At 43.4% G+C, this 17,110-nt stretch overlaps 1 protein-coding gene across 3 annotated transcripts in view; it reads right to left on the bottom strand.

The window, feature by feature from the left end:
* NAV2 (neuron navigator 2) overlaps positions 1-17,110 on the bottom strand; it is a 429,887-nt gene that overhangs the window by 229,346 nt on the left and 183,431 nt on the right. For 2 of the 3 annotated variants that reach the window (XM_014951611.1, XM_014951612.1), the window contains exon 1: positions 4,607-5,029. The exons of the other annotated variant lie outside the window; for it this stretch is intronic. In XM_014951611.1, the coding sequence (XP_014807097.1) occupies positions 4,607-4,864 (258 nt within the window). In that variant the 5' untranslated portion in view covers positions 4,865-5,029. Of the gene's footprint in view, positions 1-4,606; positions 5,030-17,110 lie in introns of those variants that run through there. 3 annotated transcript variants of the gene reach the window in all.

The following is a 17,110-nucleotide window of genomic DNA, read 5'->3' as shown; positions in this document are numbered from 1 at the left end:
TATGCAGATTTGAACTGAATTCTTAAAAAAAGGTCTAGGCAAACCGAAAAGAGTTAAGTAGATAGCATGGAGAGCTGTAAGAGTTCTAGAAATCCTAAGAGAAAAGATTCAAAGAATTAGGTTTGCCTAGTGTAGAGAAAGGGAAAAGTGAGGGCAAACATGGTAACATCTAGTGAGCATCTGCCTTCCACTTTCACCATTCAGCAAAGGAACATTGCAAAGACATTTACAAAGAAATAAGAAATCCCAACCCCAACCCCTCCCTGCTCCACATTAAGGACAGTTACAGGTAATTGCTGAATACACATATTTTAATATCAAGTCAATTTGCCTGTCAACTTGAAGTGTTCTAGCGGAAGGGTAGGACCAATGACTTAGTAAGGTCGCGGTGCTTTTAGGACTGCTACAGTTACTTAAGATACCAACAGCAATTATTTTTGGGGTTCTCCAGAGAAATGAAAATCAAGAGGCTAGAGAACACAACATAGCAGCAATAAACACAGTAATTAAAGCCATGATCTCCTTCGGTGGCTTTCACAATAACATGGCAACAGACCATATTCCTGAAACAGCTTCTTCCTTCTTGCATCCCACGAACAGTTTTACCATGCCCATGGACTTCTAATTGGCAAACACTTCAGTCTTAAATAACTAATGCAAATTAGTAGCCAAATACATATGACTTTTTCAGAATAACTAATAAATACCATTTTGTATATGAGAGATCAGTATCTTGCTATCTCCTTGACGGAAGTTTCTCTGGTAACTAAGTTAAATATTTCCAAAACAATGCTCTCTAAATATGGGTACAATTTATTGGCGGCGTTTTCAAATCAGACAAAATAAGCACCAGTGCAACAGTCAGACACTGTTGTGCACAACACAGGGAATTTAATATGGAAAAATGAATGGAGTGTGTATATCAGTAACAATAAAATAGGAACGATAGTGCCATGATTCATCGACCTAAGATTTCCGACTAGCATTTACAATGGGCTTGATGCTAAAACCCTCAGACCTTTCTTTGGAAAGTGCCTCTGAAATACTCTGAAGAATGCTTTTTATAAATTGCACAGCTTTTTAAATAACACATTGCCCTTATATGGCCTTAAGGCACAAAACTTCCAGTTACTATAAAATCCAGCTTATACATATAAAACCATATCAAGAAGAACAACAAAAAAAATCAAAATATTAAGAAGTTTTCACAAACACAACCTTTCTCAAGTGGGACACCTTGGTTTTCAGCAGTTTTTTTAAAAATGAGTACTTTAATGAATACCACCTGCAGTGCCTATGGTCTCTGAAGAATCAAGCTCAAGATTAAGTGCCACCTGGCACCAGAAAAAGCTCATGAACCTAGGAGGGGTGTGCAAGTGGCTTGAACAATGCTCAACCAGCATTAGAACATGGTCTAGTATCTTCACATCGTGACCTCTGGAGTACACACTAGACACGGCCTCTTCTCAAGAATAATCAATAAACTAAGTCCAGGGAAAAAGGCATATAGAAATTCAAATTGGAAGTAGATGTACACCACGATGAGAGAGAAGAATTAAAGGCATCCCATCTATCTGTTTCATCCCTCCCATCATTTCGTTCCCTGTTAGCAGATGTCCTAAACATGAGGTCAAGTTGCTTTCTGTCCTTATTCTGTACATGCAACTGCATTTTGTATTATGGAGTGCAAAGAGGACCAACTTGAAGAGGATTAAGAGCAACTCCCTAAAATACTCCCAGAACATCCTGTGGTTTGTTGATTATGAAACCCTCCAGAGATATGATAGGAGTTAGAGCTCCCTCGTGTTGAAATAGAAACTGAACTCAGATCTCCCACCCTCTGAGTGAACGCTCTAACTGCTAAGCAGAAGAGCAGAAGCAAAGCTTCTCTGCCACTTGTGTTGAAAGTGGCCTGATATCACCTCGGGTTTTGACGGAAATAGCTTATGCCTCTAACTCCAAGAGAGAGTGTGGGGCTGAAAATTCCAAGTTCAGCCTCAGCAAGGAATACAGCACAAGTTAAATAGATTTCATTTTTGTTCCTTCTCTTTGGTTTTTGATTCAAGTGTCACAAGCTGTCTTTAATTCTCCCTCCACCCACACAGGAGGATACTGTGTCCTTCCCTGTGGGCTGCAAACTCTGTGAGGGGACCAAGATCCACAGAAGATAGGTGCCAAAATGTTTGGTGTCGCGTCCAACTTGTGGATTTAAACTCAAAATACCATAGATAAGACTATAACTTTCCCACCTCACAGGAAAGGCCAGGTCTGGACAGCAAAATGGTGGGGACCACATTGGTAGTTCAGATAAAATATCCAGAGAAGCAAGCGATCATCCTCATAGAACATGTCTATGTTTCTTGAGATATTTAGTCCTAGTGCAGTGTTTAAGACTAAGCCTTACTAGGCTTATCATCAGAAAGCACTTCTATACTTGAATGTAGCTGAAGGTTTTCCAAGATGAAAATGCTTCAGCTGCTGACATGCCATGTGGCATCCGTCCATTCATCCTGGTCCTCCTCCCTTGGGAGGGAGGGACAGTGGAAAAAGGAACAGAACAGTGCCCTTGATACAACCCATGGGGAAAAATCTCCCTTTAGATATGGACCCACGTTCCAAGGGACTACCTTGAATGGCAAAAACCCGCCTGCTTATGTGGGCAGAGAGATCAAAGCTGGATCAATATGAATAACAAAAAAGGACTACGTTTATTCAAGATAAAGGGAGAGTAAAACAAAGCTCACTGATTCACACCTTAAAAGGTGCTGGTCATCTGCTAATACAGCTACCCTAATGAGGTTACTGAGAATGACAAAGCTTAGGATTTCTCCCACTGCTTGAAGTTATTCAAAACTCAAAATTATCTGAAATTCTTTTGGCCAAAATCACTCCCTGTTGAAATGTAACATGTCAGCGTGAAGACCCTTTCACCATCAGGATATAAGAAGAATGGGGTTTGTTCCGCATCTGTGTAAGGGTTAAAACCACCATAGTATTCCCCTTCCTGCTGCAAACAGCTACTATTGCCAGGATCTCTTTGATTATAATCTATTATAAGATGAGAAGGTATTTATTAATAACAATCACTTCTGCAGGAATGTAAATTTCTGTGCAGAAACCGAGGCGTGCCTGAGAGAAAGAGCAGCACATAATGAGATTTTGCTGACATTTCACAATCACAAGGACAGACTCTAGCACAAGGGGAAAAAAAATAATAAAAATAAGAGCACTTGTTTCTCTCTTAAGAACAAGATGCAATGCACAGGTCAGTCTGTCTGCTGCCACCACCCTGCCACCAGTCTGTCTCATTTTCCTGCTCCCAGTCCCTCAGGAACTCAGTCAGATTTGTCTGGCCCCAGCAGCCCCATACGTCACCCCGTCTACCAGCAACCCAAGTGCAGCACATCCTAAAATCCAGGGCATGGGGCCAAACACGCCCAGCCAGTAGTCGCACTTGTCTTAAGAGAATAGGGTTACGAGGGCACGGATTGAAAAATCTAGATGGTAGGGATGACACATTATCCCTTGAGGAAGGAAAAGAAAAAGAAAAAATAATATATGTGTCATTATCTCCCTATCCCATTAGATAGCCCATTCTACTGGGCTCAGCTATCGGCAGGAGCAGCTTGGAATATTTTTTGCTGGAATACGTCACAGGGCTCTCCAGCAATCTGGATCTAAGGTTAATCAATTCCGTTGCTGCAGCAGCCCATCTGCGTTACTCGCCCCGTAGTACGCTCCGGCGTACGCTCTGCTCCCGCCGAGCACACCGGGGCACCGGCACCAACCCCAGCCCCGCTGGAAACGCTACCATGCTGACAGAAATCAAGCCAGCTGCAGAACAAAACATTTCTCCTCCCTATACGGGGAGCAGCACACATAAAAACGCGATAGAAAACTGACATATGTTAAAGGGAAACCTTAAAAAATGCATATTGATAATGTGCTGCACCTGTGATGCCATGCATGTGTAGTATTAGAACAGACAATTCCACTTGAGTATTCATTTCCTATATCATCTCTTTAATGCAGCTGCACTGAGAATGACGTGCATATTGCAGTTTCACATCAAGCACTGCCTCCCATTCCCTCCCCACACAACTACAAACACAAAACCTTCACACCACTGATGCTGGAATCCAGTACCTGACCACACACACCCCCACTCATGACAACCAGCAATCTTTCCCCAGCCCAGGCACACAACCCAGCCGTTACAGTGAGCACCTACAGAAAGAACACAAAGAACACACCCCATAAACAACATCTCCACCATCTCCCTTCCATAAATCCCCTAAGTTCAAGCAAAGGCATCAGAGAAGGCACCAGAGAAGGCATGCACAGCCCCATCCCTCAGCACCCCACCACCAGCTCCCACCACGCTGACCAAATTACAAAGCCACCCCTCGGTAACACATGCCGCTATGCGGAACAGAAGACATCCCACCGCTGTGGACAGATGTATTACACACACACACACACACACATGCCCCTTCTCTCACTGCCATTCACATCACTGCTCTCCACCTCAAGCAAACCTGCTGCAGGCATTCAACACAGAAATAAATCCTCGTATCCACCTCCCCAACACTTGCTGCCTCCTAACCTGTGTGTCAAATCCAGTTTCTACCGAGCTGCTCTTCCTCGGTGGGAGTCCATCTCCTGCGCTTTCTTGTCCATTTGGTGCTTTGAGAGGAATCTGGCTGGAATAGAATGGCTTCGTCACCTCCACCTTGTTCCCAAACTTCAGGTAACAGGGCTGTGGGATGGTCCTGGCCGTCGGGACATGCAGGATTGGAGCAGCGCTGTGGACGGGTTTAGGTAGTCCCGATTTCATTTTGGAGGCTACCAGGATGGCTGGCATTTTCTCTTTCTGCTTTCCTAACACGTTTCTGTCAGCAGCAGCAAGAGCAGAGACAGCAGGGAGAGAGAAAAGGACACGTTGGGGAAGCTGCTCTTCACTGAAGCAGCCTGGTTTTACTGCAGGGATCTCCAAAACCAGCTTAGAATTTAAAAAAAAAAAAAAAAAAAAAAAGAAAAGAAGTAGTAATACTTATTATGCGGAGTAATGATTTCATATTATAAAAGCATATAACTCAGAAGGAAAACCATCTGGTTAAAAATATGTGCACTACCCAGTGTCATGGAGGAGAGGTGGTGGTAGCCTCCTCACCCCCAAAACCACCTCAGCAATGGCCCTTGCATGTGGCTTTGGAGGGGTTTTTGGTAATGTTACCTTCAAGCAGGGGAGCAGCATGACAAGACACACTTAATTTGAAATGTTTACAGACTGTGTAGCTAAAAAAATCAATAAGTAACTGACAATTCATTATGGAGAGAGGTTGTTTTAAATTTACAACTTTGTTTTAAATCTAAAATATCCTACTTCTTATTTCGCCCTCCCAAATAAAAAAAAAAAAAAAGAAGGGAAAAAAAACCCCCACACCCCAACCACTTTCAGCCTAAAATATCTCCCAGCTTTATGCCAGCCTTCCACCTGTTTCCTCTAATTTTATTTTCAGTTCTTCACCACTGTCCTCTCCTTCCTATTTCTGCTGTTGTTGAACTTGTTCCTTCCTTTCTCTGGCTGACTCCTGTAATTTTCTTCCCTGGAAAACGGGAGACTTTCACTCCATTATCTTGTCACCGCATCTCCAAAGTGAGACAGCCTTTCGGAATTAAAAAAAAAAAAAAAAGGAACCTGCTGCTGCATATGCTTCCCCTTCCGTATGCACTAGAGAGCGAGCGAGTGAGCGAGCAAGCAGGATTTCCAGCTTAAGATGTCTTTCTTCAGTCTTAGCCAAGAAGCAGATGTAGCTCAGTGTGTTAATGACTGATGCCCTTGGATACGAGCCTCAGAGAATCAAGCTTCTTAAGTCTTAATAGCTGTGAACAGGACAACGATGCGGGAGCGGGAGGAGAAACGTCCACTGACAGCAAGAAAAAAAAAATACGCCAGTGGCCGCAAAATTTCCCGGCACCCCCAGTGCTGAGCATGAAAACCCGGAGGAAAGAATAATGAAATGAAAATAAAAATAAAAGCAGATCGTTGAGCTGTCAGAGGGAAGGGGAAAGCTGCCGCCACCTCATTTTCCCCTCCGGCAGTGGAGCGGGAGCATCCTGCGCCTCTCCCGGGCGCGGGGCGGCTGCTGCTGCCTTATCCCCCCCCCGGCAGGGTGCAGGCAGGGCGGCCCCCGGATTGGCCCTGCCTGCTGGAAGCAGGAACAAAAAAAAAAAAATAAAATAAATAATTTTTTTTAAAAAAAAATAAATAAATAATTCTCCCTCTCTCTCTCTCTCTCTCTTCTCTCTCCGCAGGGGGAGGAGTGGCTTCAAGTCCTGCGGCGGGCAGGGAAAACTCGGCGGCGAAGCGGGAGATGCGCTAGGGGCTGGACGGAAGGAGTTTCGTAGCGGTTTCTTTTTGAAATTAAAATTAAATAAATAAATAAATAAATAACCCCCAGCGCGCTTTCAAATAAAAACACCTGGTGATGACTCATTGTTCGTTGCTATTCGGGAAAACTCCCGCTGCCAGCATCAACAGGAATTTGAATAAGCACAGTGAGTAATCCAGCCCTATAATAGCAACACTTGGCGCTTTGCTTTTAGGAGCCTTTCTTTCGGTGTCACAGGTTCCTCCTCGCGCTGCTCCGCAGATACCGGGATCCGTTACAGCCCCCACATCACTCATCCCTGCTCGGCATTACCCCTTCCAGAGCTGCACGTACCATCCCTCTTTCTGCCCCCCCAGCACCATCCTGGACCACGGGGGATTATCAGCACGGAAACCCAAGGCACCGAGAGATGCCTTTGGACTCGCACGGGGGTCTTAGCACCGGGATTTACAGTCCCACAATATCTAATTTTCAGACAGCCAACGGCTTTGAGTCACCACACAGGCTTCTTATGTTATAGACAGGGAGGAGAAGGTGCCTCAGAATAATATTCACAAAGCCAACATGAGACAAGGAAGAGAAAGGTGCATTTTAAATCCCACCCTTATCACAGCCCCAGGTATCGGATTATTTCCCGAGTAGGGGCACTTCCTTCAGCTCCTGATTCTCACCTCACCCACTGCCCAAAGACCAAATCCTTACACCACCACTGGGTGGCAGGGACAAGAACCATCTCAGCAAGCAGAGAGAAGCAGTGAACCCACCCTTGAAACATCTGAAATACAGGCTGGGTGAGCGTCCAAGCCACAGAATAACATGGGGTTGGAAGGGACCTCTGGAGATCATCTACTCCAACCCCCCTGCCAAAGCAGGGCCACCCAGAGCAGGTTGCACAGGAACGTGTCCAGGGGGGTTTGAATGTCTCCAGAGAAGGAGACTCCACCACCTCCCTGGGCAGCCTCTGCCAGGGCTCTGCCACCTTCACAGGAAAGAAGTTCCTCCTCATGTTTAGGTGGAACTTCTTACATTCAAGTTTCCTCTTGTCCTGTCCCTGGGCACCACTGAAAAAAGACCAGCCCCATCCTCTTGACACCCTCCCTCTAAATATTTATAAGCATTGATCAGATCCCCCCTAAGCCTTCTCATCTCCAGACTCAAAAGCCCCAAGTCCCTCAGCCTCTCCTCATAAGGGAGATGCTCCAGCCCCCTCATCATCTTTGTTGCCCTCTGCTGTCCCTTCTCCAGCAGTTCCCTGTCCTTCTGGAACTGGGGAGCCCAGAACTGGACCCAGTGCTCCAGATGGGGCCTCCCCAGGGCAGAGCAGAGGGGCAGGATGACCTCTCTCCACCTGCTGGTCACACTCTTCTTGATGCCCCCCAGGATGTCATCAAGAAGAGTGTGACCAGCAGGTCGAGAGAGGTCATCCTCCCCCTCTACTACCAAGCTACTGGGCAGGACAGAGGTGGCACAGCCCCACCGCCCTTCCCCATCCAGGCTGCCAGGAGTGCTTGGAGGAGGAAGGCTGAAACACGCTCCGTGACCCATTCCAAGGGCAGCTGCCTGTTTGACACGCTGGCTTTTGGAACAGGTTTAGATCATAGAATCATAGAATCGTCTAGGTTGGAAGAGACCCTTGGGATCATCGAGTCCAACCATCTATCGTACTCTACAAAGTCCTCCCCTACACCATGTCCCTTAGCACTGTATCTAAACGGCCCTTAAACACAGCCAGGGATGGTGACTCCACCACCACCCTGGGCAGCCTGTTCCAATGCCCTATCACTCTTTCGGTGAAAAATTCTTTCCTAATGTTCAATCTAAACCTACCCTGTTGGAGCTTGAAGCCATTCCCTCTCGTTCTGTCACTAATTACCTGTGAGAAGAGACCAGCACCAACCTCTCTACAGTGTCCTTTCACGAAGTTGTAGAGAGTGATGAGGTCTCCCCTCAGCCTCCTCTTCCTCATACTAAACAGTCCCAACTCCCTCAGCCGCTCCTCATACGATTTGTTTTCCAGCCCCCTCACCAGCTTCGTTGCCCTCCTCTGCACTCGCTCCAGCACCTCGCTATTTCTCTTGTATTGAGGTGCCCAAAACTGGACACAATACTCGAGGTGTGGCCTCACCAGTGCTGAGTACAGGGGCACAATCACCTCCCTACTAGCGCAAACCCCAGCTTTTTACATCTGATACTGTTTCAGATAGAAAAATGAGGCATTTCTGGATTGTAGGTGCCTCCGGGATCAGGCAGCAGGATTGGGATAGCATTTTAGGAAATGGAAATCAGATGAGACATGTGTGCTGGATCCTTCTGTGGATGTCATCTTAAATGACTTCTCCAGGGTTACATTGCGAGTAAGTGACAGAACTGGAAATTAAGATCAGAACCTGCGCTCTACTCAATATAAAGTACTGTTCTCCCTCAATGTCCCAACATAAAAAGGTCTGTCTCCATTGACAGAACCCAGTTTCAGACGACATTAGCTGTACTGTGTAGGGGGGGTTCTCACATTAACTGAATTATTTAAAACCAAAACCCGGTTGAGCAATTCAAGTTCTCACAGTACACACGAAGCTCCCGTGTTAACTAAAGCGTTGGTTGTTGCTGGGATTTTTCAGCACATCTGCTTCCACGTACACCAACTCTGCAGGCTGCTTTGTGTTAACTCAACGAGGACCATTTTTTGTTGTTTTTTTTAATTCATAACCACTTTCACCCCCATCTCTTTATTCACTAACCTCAGATTGGAAACTTCACACATCTCTTCATCCATTTCACTGAGAGGGATCTTCTACTGTTTACTCCCCTGTCCTAACACCATGCACACTGTCTGTTTAGACACAGCTTTACACAAAATTTCAAAGCCCACCAACTCAATGAAGAAAATCAGATTTACCATATGAAAGGACCGATAGTTATAGGACAGAAATATCTACAGTGCCCCGATGCCATTTCCATTGTTCAACGCTGAAAAACTCAGCCTCGCTCGCTAAAAAGAAGGTTGGACTGAAGTATGAAAAACTTGAAAAAGACCCAAGTCTGAAAACAAGGCTAATTTTAGGTCTGCAATAAAATATAGTAATGTTTAAAAGCTATTAGAAGATCTAATTGACAGCTTTATGATCTGTTCTTCACTTACACGTTTTATGAGGTTCAGGCCACCAATCCCAGATGCACAAAACTTGCCAGTTTTTGTTGTTCTGTTTTCATCTTGGAAAACTGGCTAGGATACAGGATACCAAAACAGACACAAAAGTTAATTTGAGCAAAAGAAAAGGATTCCTTTCATTGCTCCTTTAACAATTACTGAATCTGATCCTTTGATGATGGTGCATTGAATATTCCACAGCCAGAGGAAACTACTTTATTTCTTGGTGTGCAGTCCTGCCTCCTGACGTGAAGATGACGGCTTCTGAATTCTCACAATCTGTGCTCTTGACAGTTATTTTGCCCAATCAATAACCCAGACCCCTTCTTTACCAAAGCTTCATGTGAATTCCTGATAACACATTTGAAGAGTGACCTAGAACTACCGCTTCTCTTACGGGTTCAGTGAAAAAAAGCTATTTAAGAGTGAAGTTTGCATTAATAATCTCTTGTCATCTAATACCTGGCTTTTTTTAATGTTATGCATATTTTGCTTTATATATCCAAACACTACAGCATAATGCCACTGAAATGCAACATACCATATCCAGTGGCAGTACAGCCATACCGTGAGGCCATAAATTGGTAACGTTAAATTGTCACATTACAGACTATATCTGCAAAGATGAGCCATGTGAATTTTGGTCTGTCTTTGGAAGCAACTAGGTTTTGTTTTGATTTGGTTTTTAAATAATTGATTTTTACCTTTTTTTAAGGCTAGGATTTTTAAAAGAAACTACTTCTCTTGGACAGTCGATGGAATCTGGGAACCCACCTTCCTTATCTTCTCCAGATTTCCCTTCCGCTGTTTTGAATCAACCCAATTTCTGCACCTAAGCTATAAGACGAGTAAGTAATATTAAAAAGCAGGCAAATGATGTAAACAAAAGGCAAAAGTTTCATTCCTTACTGCCACAAATGTTGGATGAGCCACTACCTAGGGGAACTTTCCTTTGCAGCATGAAGTTTGATGAGGATCTTCGCCTGAATAAGTACAACATCCCCCCTTATCTGCCTGTCCAGTATATATCCACCCACTCCCTGACTGGGGGGGTTTGGAGGGAAACATGCTATAAACAAGCAGTTCACTTCCCTGTTAGAAAGAAACAAACACACAAAAAACCTAGTGATGTGGCTTATAGGACTGATATTTAAGCTCAGGGGACACCATTGCTCAGACAGGATTCAAGCTGTGGCTCCTTAGCATCATGTAGCATCATCTCAAGTGCCAAGACTCTGGTGTCGAGAGCTGGCTTAATATTCTCAAAATTTTAGCGAGCAGACTCATGTGAAGCAGAGACCACAACGCATCGGTGGAAACGATCTGAATGCTCTGGAGTTGAAGAGCTTGTAGGCGAGTCAGCACATTGCCCAAAACAAAGGCAGTAAAAGAGAATAAAACCCAGGGTCGACTGCTCTTGAACAGATTGATCTTTATGAACGAGATGAATGTTTCTGGAACAGTAAAACTATTGAAGCTGCCTTCATCACTCATACACTATCAATTAACAACAGAACAGGGTCTCTAGACCCAAGCGGAAAGAAAATGCCTATATGGATTGCATGTGAGTATTGCAAGTAAAATTAAAAGCTTCATGAAATGTAGCAAAGGATCAGAGAATCAGACCTTCCTTTCAACTTGTGGTTAATATCCATCCTCAATGAAGCCAAGTGTTACATTAGTGTAAGTGGGAAAACTGTGTAGAATTATTCTATCAATTAGAACATCTTGTTAACCGGTCTGGTGATTCAGAACCGTTGATGCAACTAAACTCAGGGCTTGAAAATAGCTTGATCAATGCCATCCTTGTCTTTTAGGCGTTACAGATGTATCTGAAATCTCCCAGAAAATCGTTTTAAGCTGAGGCGAATATTCCTGAAATGTCACCACGTACTGTCAATATCAGAAGGCTTAATCATTCTTACAAAATCGTTCTTGTCTCAAACTTGACTGCTGCCAGGCGGCCAGCTGTCCTATAGACTGTGGGCACATTCAGCCTTGGCACAGCTCCATCAACTTAAGTGAAGTTATGACAGGAATAAACATGGACCTATTTTTGGTACTTTAGGCACTGGGCACTTTCACATCCATCTTTTGTCCCTGATCCCTTCCAACCTAGACAATTCTACGCTTCCATGATGGGAGCATCAAACATGTGAAAGCCTGATCCCATCTACAAATGTACATTACCATTTCATGAAAGAACCCATAAAGGTGTGAATGGGATCAAGCTCCAGATTTTTTTTGTTGTGTTCCCACAAGAGGAATGGTAGAGGATAGAGAAGAGGAATGTGGGTAGAAGCATTATGTAATTTGGCATCCTCTCACCATAGCAATTACAATCTGTACATGTGAGCTCTTTATATAGAGCAGAGAGAAAAGGAGGAAACCTTGGTTTGGTTCCCAGTTCTTTTCACAGAAATCTTGTCTGCATTACACTAATTCTGATCTAAAATCCCTTTTGTAATCCCCTGACACATTTCTAATTCACACTGGGTTTAATTCCACCTCATTTTATAGCGGTGTCCTGTTTTAACAAGTACACAAGCTAAGCTCCACCTGGAGAAGAACACCTGTTACACTCATTTTCAGAAGATACACAGACCGTTTCACTAGGCACACTCGTGATACAGGCAGACACTTCTGCATGGTGACACCAAATGGAATCATTTTAAATGAGCATCTTCTGAATGCTGCTCGTATTTAATCCTGTTTCTGTACCAGAACACGTTATGGTTTTGTAAGGTAAGCACGAGCAGTAGGACCTGGCATCACGACTGCACTGAAATACTTTTCCTATTTTTTTTTATTTCACTATGCATTTATCATTGGACTACATGGCCATTTCACGTTAATCTAACTCTGGTAGTACTTCACTCAAAAGCTAAGTAAGTTTCTACTATCATAACAAATGCATTTTGACCTACATCCACGTCTTTGATTTCATTGTTTCCACTGCATTTGGATGCGTAGCCATGTCAGTTTCTCAGAATCTAATAAAAACTGGGCTCAGCTGGCTGGGGACAGACATACTTCTTTACTTTGAGCACTGGAACAGGCTGCCCAGAGAGGTTGGGGAGTCTCCTTCTCTGGAGACATTCCAAACCCACCTGCATGCGTTCCTGTGCAGCCTGTTCTAGGGGAACCTGCTTTGGCAGGAGGGTTGGACTAGACGATCTTCAGAGGTTCCTTCCAACCCTGACCATTTGGTGATTCTGTGAGACTGAGAGGGGTTCTGTGATTGGCTTTCAAAAGGTTCATCTCTCTGAATTTGCATGTAAAGTTAATTCCTCAGACTTAAACTCATCAGAAATAGGAGTGAAAGGGATGAAGACTGCAGGAGCTTATTTCAGTTAATGCTGCCTGCAGTGCTGTAACATTTAGATGCATATTGCAGGTCTATACAGTAGCCACAGCAGTGAGCATCGTATAAAACATATATGCATGAATAATCTTTATGATCCTAACAGAGTAGCTCTGTCATGCCAACCCATAGCTCACCTTGACTTACTTATCTCTTAACGTCTGTGACCATCAGAAGAGACATCATCTTTCCGTGCCACTAACAGCACCTGGAATAAATATTTCAATACCATTTCAGAAAGATCCTTGCAAGTCACGTCTTCCCAACGGAGACGCGCATCTGGGTATTCTTAATCTATTCATGTGTCCTTTGTTTCCACAAGGTTAATAGTACTAGCTCCTATATTATTTTATGCCTGATTTCACTTTGCCTATGGCTTCATGTATCTGGAAAAGCAAAGAAAACATCTGTGACTAATGAGAATATCACAGAAGGCAGATGACAATGATCCAAGCACCACAAACTACTCTTGACTTTCAGAACCATCAAGTTAAGATGAAATATGAAGAAGAGGACCTAAAAAACCGCTCTGTTCCACATGCGGTTATTCTCCCTACCTTCTCAAGAAGTGGCAGGGAAAAAAATATCCACTATTTACAAGCTAACAATCTCACATCATGAGGTAGTCACCTTCTCTAACCTTGCTGTCCCTTACTGGCACATTTCAAATACGCCTGCTCCATCATCTGAAAGAGTTGTCAGAGCCTAAAGGTAGAAACCATCTGAAACGCAGATTGGAAGCAAAGCCTATATTTCAAAGCCTTTTTTTTTTTTTTCAACTGGATCTGCTTAAGCATTCCAACCCAGCCTCAGCTGCCATCAGTCCCTCCCACATCAGCAGTTTTGAACAAACACAAATTGGCCAGATTATCATTAAGCAACTTCAGCTATTTTGTAAAGAGCAAAGTATCACTATTCAAACTAGAGGGTGAGAGTCAGATTTTTCACCTGCTCTAAATCAATGTGGTTTCTCTACAGCCAGCATCAGGATTTGACTTCCAAATTAGAAGTATTTATCAAAATCTTCTTTAGATAACGATTCCAATTTTACTCTACGCTCACAGTATCTCCCATCCCCTCTGTACACTTAACCAATCAATTCGTATTAAAAAAATCCTCTTGTAAACTGAGCCCATGCATACAGTTCCGTTGATGATGCGCAGTGCAGTTCTGGAGCCATGGAAGCAGGGTTTGTGGTGCTCCCCAACTGCCAACTAGATATCAGAGACCAGCAAATATCATCCCACACTTGCAGGCTTTGCCAAGTACACTTCACAACCAACGTCTGCCGGCAGCCACTCTTCCCCAGAAGCCAAAAAAAGCCAGCGTTCCCAGAGGGCAACCATTCAGGAGCGGTTCACTGCTGGAGGTCACCTGCAATGCACCACCGAATGTCACAATGATTAATTGCAATGTTACAAGCACCAGCTATTTCTATATATATATATAAGCCTAGGTAGTTGCCAATGATATAAAAGGAAACATAGAAGATGCTTAACACAATGCCCTGATATGAATGTTGCCAACCTCCACAGCTCCTTTAAATAAAGATTAGTCCTGATCTGATGTTCATGCAAAATAAAAGCACATCCTTAGAAGCTAAAATGTGGGGTACACTAATGGTCCTACTCAAATTCTTAAGTCAAAAATTTCAGTGAAACTTCTTCAGATTTACGCAGCCATAACCCAAGTCAACCTTCAGGCCAACAGCCATCACCGTTCTTGAGAGTCAACGTCCAAAAAACCCAATCTGTCACCTCCATCTCCAATGTGACCATCTATCACAAGGCAATTTGACAAGGACAACCCCAGGGAAAACAACAGAAAGTACTGATAATTTTATATTTAAAAATCATGTGTACATTTGAGGGAGAGGCTTACTTACTCGCACCTGCCAAATACTACGCTCAGTTTGAAACCGGAAAGCTTCAAAGATCACTTTGCAAGGAAATGTACAGGAAACAGTTATTCTTTATTTTATTCTATTAATTTACCACAGAATACTCAAAACTGAAGCTCCACAGAGCTACCACGCAGCCTCATGCATGGCAGCATCAAGCTTCCCTTCTCAAATTTCCTTCTATTGCCTTTGTTCACTCATTCTCCCATGAGCAAGCTGATAACTAACCCTCCTACTGCTTTAAGAGTGATTTTTTCAAGCTTTTGTAATATCCACCACCCAAAAATGACATTAAAAAAAACCCCTGAATGTTGTCCTAATATTTTGTTTCATACCAAAACAAAGGAGGTTCCCAGTGTAGTGATTAATGAAACATCAAACAGCTTTGATATTTCAACATTCAATCAATTTTACTTTTTTAAGGTGACAGGGTATTATTCCATCCTAAGGCTTCTTGCCACCCTGAATTTTACCCGTGATGCTGTATTCAACTCACACTGTTTACAGCTACAGTATGAAGACTTGACAGCGTTGCATTTACCTTATACACCCCCCCCAATATGATTTTTAATAATGCTACTCTCAGTGTTTTGGAATATTTGAGGAAGGTGTCAGTGTCAAAAAGACTGCACAGCCTTAATAGGCTGTATCACCACCAAGAAAGATCTGGCTGATGTTTAGCATTGGAAAACAAACAACAAACAGAAGGCATAGCACTGAAAGATAATTTTTCTGTATTTCATATTTCCCTTTGCCATCATTGTAATATACGACCTTCTTTTTTTTTTTTTTTCCCAGATAGATGGAATGATTTTCTTTGTTTTGAGATGCAGTTGCTTCCTGTATGAGAATTAACGTGAGCTTTGTTTATTCCAGCAGTAAAACAACCTGTATTCAAGCTACTCCAAAAGTAGAAAAAAAACCAAACAGCTGGAAATTCAAAAAACTCTGCTGTAAAAACAGTAGTAGTCAATCATTCCTGTCACAACATCAGTATATTATTGGCTGTTGGCAAATGGGTCAGCTTGTCGTAGGCAAAGGACTTATCAGATGCTCTGTTCCCTTCTATCCCACTTGGCACGTGAAAGGACGACGGTACAGATGCAGAAAGAGATGCTGCTGAATTTCAAAATGCATCCATCTGTTTAACTTCCCAAAATGCCTTTAAAGAGCTGGGTACAACAAACACATCTGCTACCTCAGCACATTCAAAAAGATCATCTGGAAAATAACCAGTAAATTATAAACCTTTTCAGAGAGCAATCCACAACGAAGTTTCAATACACGTGTAACATCTGTTCCACCTTCAACTACACCTTGAGGCTTTGCACCTCTGGCTTCCTGAAGAATCCATGCAAGTCCTGACCGTAGCCATAACCAGCTCTGTGTCTCCTTACCTCAATCTTAGAGTTTATTTAGGAAAACATCACTGGGCATCCAGTCATAATAATAATCATAGGATCATAGAACGGTTTGGGCTGGAAGGGACCTTAAAGATCACCCAGTTCCAAGCCCCCTGCCCTGGGCAGGGACACCTCCCACCAGACCAGGTTGCTCAAAGCCCCATCCAGCCTGGCCTTGAACCCCTCCAGGGATGGGGCAGCCACAGCTTCTCTGGGCAACCCGTTCCAGTGTCTCACCACCCTCACAGCAAAGAATTGCTTCCTAAAATCTAATCTCAATCTTCCCTCTTCCAATTTAAAACCGTTATCCCTTGTCCTGTCACTCCACTCCCTGACAAAGAGTCCCTCCCCAGCTCTCCTGGAGCTCCCTTCAGATATTGGAAGGCTGCTCTAAAGTCTCCCCGGAGCCTTCTCTTCTCCAGGCTGAACAACCCCAGCTCTCTCAGTCTGTCTTCACAGGAGAGGTGCTCCAGCCCTCTGATAATAATAATAAAAAAATAATCTGTCAGGATCCATTGGAAGAACTTAAAGTGGAGATCAGCTATCAACAATATTCTGGTCCACCACAAGAAAATGCTTAGGCAAGAGGTCCTGCAGAAGATATCGGCAGATCAAATTTTAGGAAGAAAACTGTAGCACATGTTTAAGTGTGATTTCTCTTTTGGTTCTTCTCCCACATCTCTCACAAACACGAACGTGTTATCACTTTGAATTATGTGAACAGACGTTTACATTTGCAATTTACATTAATCTAGCCTGCATTTATAGCGATTTCCACAAAAAATGCAAACCAAAATGCATTTTTTCACCCTAGGTATAACGTATCTGTAAACTGCAGTACCAGGACATCTTTTTGCAGCATTCTCAGTAATACTCTTAAGGTATCCTGATCTTGTCTGC

The sequence above is a fragment of the Calidris pugnax genome, unplaced genomic scaffold (genome assembly GCF_001431845.1).
Source record: "Calidris pugnax isolate Ruff unplaced genomic scaffold, ASM143184v1 scaffold183, whole genome shotgun sequence".
Classification (NCBI taxonomy): domain Eukaryota; kingdom Metazoa; phylum Chordata; class Aves; order Charadriiformes; family Scolopacidae; genus Calidris; species Calidris pugnax.
Note: the sequence above shows the minus strand (reverse complement) of the source record. Positions and strands in the feature narration are given on the sequence as shown.